Source organism: Helianthus annuus, chromosome 1 (genome assembly GCF_002127325.2).
Source record: "Helianthus annuus cultivar XRQ/B chromosome 1, HanXRQr2.0-SUNRISE, whole genome shotgun sequence".
NCBI classification, from domain to species: Eukaryota; Viridiplantae; Streptophyta; class Magnoliopsida; order Asterales; family Asteraceae; genus Helianthus; species Helianthus annuus.
The window spans coordinates 57,809,784-57,819,461 of NC_035433.2; the positions used below are offsets into that span (position 1 = coordinate 57,809,784).

At 37.1% G+C, this 9,678-nt stretch overlaps 1 protein-coding gene and 1 long non-coding RNA gene across 2 annotated transcripts; both read right to left on the minus strand.

The window, feature by feature from the left end:
* Nucleotides 1-6,608: 6,608 nt before the first annotated feature.
* On the minus strand, nucleotides 6,609-7,884 carry LOC118481244. The gene is made up of 2 exons (XR_004865007.1): nucleotides 7,101-7,884; nucleotides 6,609-6,934 (listed from the first exon to the last, which is right to left on the minus strand). It is a non-coding gene; the product is annotated as an uncharacterized LOC118481244 (long non-coding RNA).
* A 454-nt stretch (nucleotides 7,885-8,338) lies between these two features.
* On the minus strand, nucleotides 8,339-8,923 carry LOC110894106 (glycine, alanine and asparagine-rich protein-like). The gene has a single exon (XM_022141309.1). It carries the CDS (start codon nucleotides 8,921-8,923, stop codon nucleotides 8,339-8,341), a length of 585 nt encoding a protein of 194 aa, XP_021997001.1.
* Between the last annotated feature and the right edge of the window lie 755 nt (nucleotides 8,924-9,678).

Sequence of the window (9,678 nt, forward strand, 5' to 3'; positions counted from 1 at the left end):
TTAATATTTTTTTAATTCCCACTTAAATCTATAAATGCCCCACTTTTCATCCAACTTTTTATAAAAAAAAATCCCATTTTCTATCAAACTTTCTCTCTACTTCTTCCAACTTTTATAAACTTATTAACCATGCATCCATTCTGACCCCGTTTGGTGTTCCGTCAAGACCCGGGAACCCAAATACCACCTAACCGCAACAAAACTTTAACCGTCACGACATGGACCCGAATTTGTTTTCATACGCGGCTTTCTTGAGCAGCTCTACTCCTTTCATGCCACCCACTTATGGCTTTGCCCAACCGGGCGCTTCACAACCATCCCAAGAACAAGCCGAACCCGAGGTGAATACCGTACCAGAGACGTAACCCGAACCCGATCGCGAGACACCCAAACGCGGTAGAAGGTCACATAAAAAATGACGCTACTTACGTTATTTGGACGAAGGACAAGGAATACACGTTGGTTCGGGCGTGGGTCAATGTTTAGGAGGACCCTGATGTGGGTAAGTGTTATTTTTTTTACTTATTTTTTTCTACACATCAATTTTTTTAACGTATCACTTATTTTTGTAGCAAACTTTCAAATCAGTCCAGAATTTTAGAACAGGATTCGTGAGCTTTTTTATAATACGTGGGGAAAAAGTGAATATCGTGACAAAGATTCTATCTCTAGCAAATGGACCAATATCAACAAGTGTCACGCCTTCCAAGAAGTTTATCAACGAAACTACGATAATCGGCCAAGCAGAGAAGGTGACGTCGGTGTTTTAACGAGGGCTATGGATGAATACGAGAAAACGAAAGGCGTTTTCACGTACTATAGATGTTGGGAGCTTCTAAGAAACGGTCCAAAGTGGGCTAGCGTACCGACCATGACGTCTAGTAGTAGACGTAAAGCTAAACGGTCGAAAACGTTATCCTCGGTTGACCCAGAAACACCAACTTCCGATGCCTGCAACGTCGATTTAAATGTTGTTGTGGACGATGATCAGGAAGTTGAAGAGTTGGCCCGACCGCCCGGTAGAAGAAAAAAATAAGCGAACCGGGAAAAAACCGGTGGCGTCGTCTTTCGATAATCTTGAGTTGAAGGAAGATTTCGAGTAGATGAACCGTCGTCTCCAAGACATTCGAGACCTCGGCCACAAGCATTGGGAGACTATGAAAGAACGAGTCGCCGGAAACAAAAAGTTTAACGAGATGTAAGTGGCGAGGCAAACCTAAAAGGACATAGAGTTTTTGTCCAAACTGATCGATCACCTCCAAGGCGATGTGTTGATCGTTGTGCAAATGCTCCGTCAAAAACTTCGGGAAAAATATGGGCTTTAGATTATCATCTTTTTTTAAGTTTATTTGTTTTTTCATTTTCATTTTTTTTAAGTTTAGTCGGTTTTTATTTTTTTTATTTTTAGTATTATAATTTTTTTATTTAATGAAGTATTTTCACTTTTCAATTTAAAAAATTTAATAATTGTGTAATGATTAGATGGGTCGTTATTGGGCATTATTCTACTACGCTTTTTTTGTAAAAATGCCCAATAATGCTCTCTTGATGACTAGACTGCCACGTGGCAGAAAACGTCCAAGGGTGGGGCATTATTCAAAAAACCACTACGTATGATCTTAAATCGTTTTTGTCTTTACTAGTGGACCATCATCCCATTGTTGTTTAAATTGTATTAACCATGTATTTTTAGTGTTTCATTATAAAAATCTATAACTTTTTTAGGAAAAAATCCACCCAACTTTCTTTATGTGTTTCAATATTATGATTTTTTATTAATTGGTAAAAGAATTAAAATTAAATGAAATAAATGTAAGAAATATGAATGATGATTGCTATTTAGTTATTATCTTTTTCAAATATTAGCATCGGCCGGTTCTCAATAATTCTTTCAAGTTCCTTAAACTTATCAAAATATGGGGGCTTCGCAAATGTCTCCGGAGATAGAAACGGTGCCGGAGACACAACGTCTACAAGACATGCGGAGTACTCTTCTTCTAATCAAGAAATATTGCACCAAGATTTCGAAGAGATGAATCAACGTCTTCAAGACATTCGGGATCTCGGTCATAGGCGTCAACAAAGTATCGACGAAAGAAACGTCGAAAACAAAAAGTTTGTCGCGATACTAGAATCGAGACAAATGGAAAAGGATATCGAATTTTTGGCTAAACCCATCGACCATCTCACAGGCGACGCGTTGATCCTAGCCCAAATACGTCGGGAACAAATCCGTCAAAAATACAATCTCTAGCTTTATTTGTTTCGGTTTTTTTATTTGTTTCGGTTTTTTTAATTTCTTTCGGTATTTTTTTTTAAGTTTAGTCGGTTTTTTTATTTTAGTATTGTAATCTTTTTTTATTTAATGAAGAATTTTAGTTTTTAATTTATGAAAAAATTAATAATTGTCTAATGATTGGAAGGGACATTATTGGGCATTATTCCACTATACCCCTTTTGTAAAAACGCCCAATAAAGCCCTTGCTGACTGGACTGCCACATGAGAGAAAATGTTCAAAGGTAGGGGCTTTATTCACCCAAACCATTACACATAGTGTTATGATGATGATTATGATTTCTGTAAAGTCAATACAAATATATTCTATTTCACGACTAGACTTTTTTCCATTCTTCTGAATTCTTTCAAAGAGCTCGGGTCTAATCACCGAATGAAACTCTAGAGACATTGCTAACTGTTAAGTCCTAATTACCTTGAAATTTTAGATATAAAACAAAATTATGAATCCGCTAGATCGAATGATATGAAAACGTACTAGTAAGGAACTCGTTATATTTGAAATTTGTTATTCATATCTGAAATCAAATCTTATTCATAGGTTCAGAAAATTTATTATTTTAGTTCTAAAACTGGTAACTAACTTCTAATAAGTTATAGTACTGAGCCATTGTGATTTTTTTTTTAAAAGACGACGTTACAATAACCAACGAAGACTCGCAAGGAGCTAGACATACAAATACAACAAAGGAGAAACCGAAACAAACAGACTATACAAAATTGAAAGCATTCATGCATGTTCATCGAATTTCTCCAAAGAAACCCATTGTGATCTATAATGCACTATTTCAATGTCGAGGTAAATTATAAATTAGTTAACTAATTTGAAAATAATTATAATTATGTCTGTATAAATATGTGTAAGAAATACAAAATGATAAGAAAAAAATTAACGAGTTGAATCGAATTTTATCCGAGCTGAATAGTTTGAGCTCAATTGGTTAATATTTTTTAAGCCGGGCCAGAGCTACAAGCCACCCAAAGTTCAGCCTGGCCGGACTTATTTTTCTATTTACCTTTAATAAGATTTTTAATCAAGTAAATTCACACCATCATCGAGCCTTTGGTTGAGTGGTAGCTAATGACCTCACAAATAGGAGGTTATGGGTTAGAGTCTTGTCTGTAGCAAATTTTATGCCGGGTTGAGTCAAGGGATATTTTTAGTTGTGGGTTTTCTCCTGAGAGGGTCGGTTGGGTCATCACCATCTCTTCTTTAGACGGAAGGGTGATTTATTTGCTAGGGTGATCCTGGCTGTCCGGACCTTTGTTGTTAAAAAAAATGTAAATTGACATCTTAAATGGCTTGGAGTCAAATTTGGATTCTCCTAATTGAAGCTATATTAAATTTACACGAATCTTAAATTGTATATTTTTTGTAATATTTATAACTTTAAAGCTTAAATTTATTCTAACATAACACTAAAACTAAATGTGATTTGTGGAAAGGGAAAAAAAAGGAGACATATGATGCATATATGTTTTGCAAAATAATCCCGGTTGGTTTTATTATAATTTGTAGAGATATTTGTAGAGATATTTAATGATTCCACAATTTCTTATGAAACTTATATTGATGTAGTCTAAATTTGTAATTTGTAAAGACACAACTCATGTATTTAACAAGTACATATGTTTAGCCTAGAATTCTATTTTCATGCTACTAATCTCACTTTATTTTCAAGACCTTCGGCCTCTTCCTTATGCATTAATGGATAAGTTAAGAACTTTGCAAGGCACTTAAATATTATTGAATATCAGTTTTCAATACCTTCATATAAACCTTTTTCTTTTAACGGCAAGGAACGACGTATCAACCACCGTAACACCGGGCACTGTGATCAAGATCGACTACTTGACCGCCACTAGCCCCTTTGCTCTCCATAGATGCATGGAAACCCGATCTCTACCCGCCCAAAGGCACGACAATAGAATAATCGGTAAAACCTCGTGTCTCATCCAAGTCGAACCGACACCACCCGTATTCGCTGACCTTCACCTGGATGCCGCTGAAAATAATGAGGAGATTGAGAATCGAACCTGGGTCACAAGGAAGACAAATTCTTTCTCCAACCACTCCACCACAACCTCATTTGCTATATAAAACATTTACTAAACGTCTCTCTAAAGTCTCTCATAATCACTGGATTATGAGATTTGCCACTAAACTATTTTTAAAGTGAACAAAGAGTGCATATTTAGGGTTTATACACTTTTAAACCATAAGACAACCATAATCAAGAATAGCCGAATTAAAGGTAATAATGGGTAGCAAAGAGACGTGGTGAAAAATTGAAAATGCATCAACACAAGCATAGCTATTTCTTAACGGGGTTTAATATAAGTAACGGTAAATAATTGTCGTGCTTTACTTTAAATATCAATCTCCGTTTGGGTTTTACTTCCACAACCAAAACAATTCCTCCATGCTCCTTGTGGATACAATAATCATGGACGATTGAGTTTGTTTGCAACGACATTGCGACAATCATCAATATATATTAGGGAAGAGGGTGAAACTCAAGTTCCATTTTTTTTTTTGAATGGCTAAACTTGCACACCATAGGGATTGAACCCATGACCTCCTACTATTCTACACCTTATCAAACTCACCAACACCATTGGGCTATTCCCAATGGATGGCCTAAAATTATGACGTACTCAAGTTCCATTTAAGTTGCAAAAATAATATCTACTTTGTGTTTTTGTGTGCCCTCAAGACGTACATCCATATAAATCATTTGGCAACGATTATGTATTTATTTTATATTTTGTTGCTAAACCAGGGACAACCTATGGCTTTTTTGTCAATCGAAGGGCTAGATTAATAACGGCATTTTATTCACTTGGGTGTCACATTAATTAGTGACAACTTTGTTAGTGTTAGATTAGCGATGGCCTTTTTCATGAATGGGGTGTGTGACATCTCTTATGTTAGTTTTGGTGTTAAACAAGCGACGGCTTTCATTCCTAGTGAAAAGATCTAGTGACGAGAGGGGTCATACCCACAATGATAAGCTATGTCATGAACATGAATAAAATGAGGTCAAAGAATCTAAATTTACTGCAACCAAATAAGACTTCAATTCAGTGTATATAACATTAGTATCATGGAACTACACGATTAGTAAACAATCTAACGAGTGTTAGAATATTAGTCATAGCATTTAGTAAACAATCTAGCGAATACGAGTGAGAGAAAATCCTAGATCACACCATTTACAAAAATGTTTAGGGATATCCAAAAAAAGTGTGTCCAAAGTAGTAAACAATCTAGGGAATACGAGTCAGAGAAAATCCTAGATCACAACATTTACAAAAATGTTTAGGGATATCGAAAAAAGTGTCCAAAGTAGTAAACAATCTAGGGAATACGAGTGAGAGAAAATACTAGATCACAACAATTACAAAAATGTTTAGGGATATCCAAAAAAAGTGTATCTAAAGTAGAGATCACGATATGTGAAAGCAATGGAACTATCCATACTATACTAGTAGAAAGATTATGACCTACATACAAGACACCTTTTTTTAATGACAAAGAATCTCACGTGTAAACCCATCCTGCTCGGGGCAATGTCTAAGGTCAACTCCTCGACTGCCGTGAGACTGCACCCCTATGATGCGCGGGAACCGGATGGAATCCGTAAACCCTTGCCCCTCGTCAGGTTCGAACCCTGGATTAAAGCCCATATTCCTCCTTTCACCCAGATATCCGTTGAAAATGGCACAAGCGCAAATTGAACCTGCATCTCCATTAGAGAGGGCAAGCCTCTTTACCACTAGACCAAGTCACCACGGTTCGTTCAAAGATTTTACCATTAAGTTCGTAACCACTTAAGAAAGAAAAAAAAACATTTTTATAAACATATTTTTTATACTCTAAAGCCAAACAAACTATCATTTCGTCTAACAAACTTCATACCATATATTCTAGCAGCAACCATACTATTCCCAAAATACCCATGTTCCTCATTTGTTTTAAACCATAACCTGGGCATCCTTTAAAGCCATCAACGACCACCAACATTGATGCCAGCTCAGCAACCTACAGAAGTTGTTGCTCCTCGGTCCTACTACGGCACCTATTATTAAACCATCAACGAACAATCTACCATAAAATCTATCTCGTTTTTATACATGTATGACTGCTGTTAAAAAAAAAATGCAAGAAACTTTACAACCATGAAATTAACCAGTTCTATCCTATTGTTTCGTGTTTAATAATCATCGGTCACTACAAGTGGAATCGTGTGTAAATAGAGACCAATATTGAGTAAAAATGTCACCTCTGACAGTAACAGATGGTCAACTTTTTGTTATTTTTTTTTACTGAAAAATATATTCATATAGCAATCTCTTATAATAGCTTCACTAATTTCATGCTTCTTTATTTTTATTATTTTCTTTCCATTTTTCTTATTTGAGGCTAGGAAGTAATAATGGTGATGAAATGTACTTACTTCCAAGGATCGTCACCGACCATCATAATGTCATCCTCATCGTCCAACCTGCCATTTCTTAGGAACAACCAACACGAAGTTCACCTTCAATTTCAAACATATTTTCCAGTAAATCCTCATAACAACCGAACTGTCTCAAATCGACAGCCCTACCAACAGCAATCCCTTGCATATGAACCTGCAAAAAAAATAAAAATAATAATAATAATAATAATAATAATAATAATAATAATAATAATAATAATAATAATAATAATAATAATAATGCTCCTTAACATACATTTAGCAATATATTTCATATCCGATCTTTTTTTCCAATGCATTAAGTAGTAGTATATCCATACTTTGGTACAGCTGCGGGTTTGTCTGGTATGCAACAACTCCTGAGATGAGATCTCATGCTAGATTTTTCAGGATCACAACTTGCTTAAGGAAGGAATATCAGAACGCAAATCAGATTCTGTATCAAGAACGAAGACTGGTCTTTGTTCAGCCACTGCTCTAGACATAGCCACCGGTGAAGTTTCATCCACAGTTGAGTGTTCAAGCAACTCGATTCCAAATAGCCTGTAGCCATTAGTCGGTCTCTTCTCACCGCTCAACAATTGGCTCAAACTATTCCATCACCGATTCCCGTAAGTTAGACCAATGGATACCACCCTTGATAGAAGATGAGCCGTTATTTGATGGATATGTATCATGTGAACGTTGCGGAGCACAATACTGGAAGTCTGAAGGACGGTCAACTGGCGATTTCCACATCCCGAGTGCAGAAAGATCTGGCCCAGAAGAAGGTAAAACGGGAAGCCGGGCCCGCTTACTCCTTAGTGGAGGTTGATGGGTTCGGTGATGATGCCACAAGTGGTTCTAGTTGCCGTCACAAACGGAAACAAAACTTATATCAAAGGTCTCTGATTGTTCAGAACCGTTATTAAGACTTAATCGCGAGAAATTCCGGCAATCAAAAATACACACGGTGAACCACGAAATCACTGATCAATGATCCTTACTTAATCCCTGTCCCTTACTCTTACACTGTTAATCGAATACAAAGTCGTTGTTTAAAATTTGTTTGTTAATCACAGATTGTTGATTAATTCTGATTTTCGAACACGTCAGAATTCGTTTAACCAAATCACCCCATCATCTATGCACCAAACAAGTCCTCCCTTCATCTGCAAACACACATCTTCTCTTTGCCATTGATTAACAGACAACACCCAAGTGGCTACTATCACTTCTACCAATCCACAATTTGCATCTTTTTTAACGATATACAAATAATGATAAACATCTTCTATGTATTCGTATTCAAAATAAAAACAATAATAATAAACATGGTAAGCAAATTTGAAACTGTATTTGTAATCAATCGCTAATGTATCCAGATAAAGTAAAGATACAATAATATCTTTCCATCAAATTCCATATATAAAAATTCAATATCCAAACATCATCATCATCAAACATAAAAAACTAATATAATACTGTCTCATCATGATGGAAACAAAAATAATTTCTAAGTTAAGTTAATCACAAAAGTTAACAACCTACCGCCAAAGTTAACAACACCTACCGCCAGCTATTCCCCACCTCCACCATTGCCGCCACCATTCCCACCTCCATTGCCGCCACCATTCCCACCTCCTTTGACACCTCCACCACCACCGTTTTCTTTGACACCTCCACCACCACCGTTGTTTTCTTTGGCAGCTCCACCACCACCATTTCCCCCTACCCCACCATTCGTTTTAACCCCATTGGGTTTCTCCTTGCTCACTTCAGGCACCTGAGGGGACTTGCGGCTGATGATCTTGTTAGCGATGTAGTTTAATGACGCCATAGCACTCGCCCAAGATAAACCCGACACAATTTCAGCAGATGGTGTTTTGACCTGAGTGCCTTGAAACCTAAACCTATTCAAGTCCTCAGGTTTACCACTCAAAGTCAAGGTGATAATCCCAACCTCAGCTTTTGCTTTCAACTCCACCGCCGCCGTTGCAGCCGCTTTGTCCGCCGCAGCCGCCGCAACGGCTTTGTCCGCCGCCGCCTGTGCGGCGACTTTCTCCGTAGCTGCCTGTGCGGCAACCGTTGCCGCTTTGGCGGCCCTAAGAGCAGATCGGATTTCACGGATTTCAGAGATCGGGTTTCCTTTTTTGCCGGCCATTTTTTTCGAGCGACGATTTAGGGTTTGTTTGTTTAAGGAAACCTAAATTTAGGGCATTAAGATATTATATAACCAGCTTATAGGCCCAAACAATACCATTTGGGCCCAAACTTAGGTTTGATGAAAATGTTATTTTAGTCCAAAAAAAGATTTTTACGTCAGTTTCGTTCTTAACATTTTTGAAACGTTTTAACTCAGGCGACGGTCTGCTGGATCCGTAGATCAAGAGATGAGATCCGTAGATCTAAAAAGAAAAAAAAAGAAAATCAATCAAACCGTAGTTTGAGATCAGAGGCCGTGGACCGTGGTCCGGCTAAAACAGAGATAAAATAAAAATAAAAAGAAAGGAAGTTGTCGCTGCAATTTAGAAGTTATACTTCAGGAACAAACCATAAGAACCATGATGATGTATGAGTAATATTATAAAACCAACCCATGGAATAAATTACGGATAAAGAACTTCATGATGATGCCATGGAGAAAGCATCAACAAGTCAGCCATGACATGAGAATTTGATTTGGAAATACGACGACAGAAGAACTCAAAAGAATATTTGATGAGTGGAATTGTAACCAGAATTTTGAACCGATGAAAGAGACTTTATTCAAACAAGAAATAGAAAAAAAATAGTAGATGAAACTAGCTAAAAGGAAAATAGTGACCGGACAGGGCGGCGGCAGAGGCAGCACACCGCCCTGTCTAGGGTTTTTCTCAAGTGGTGATGGCTAGGGTTTGGTTATTTGTGTGTGACGCG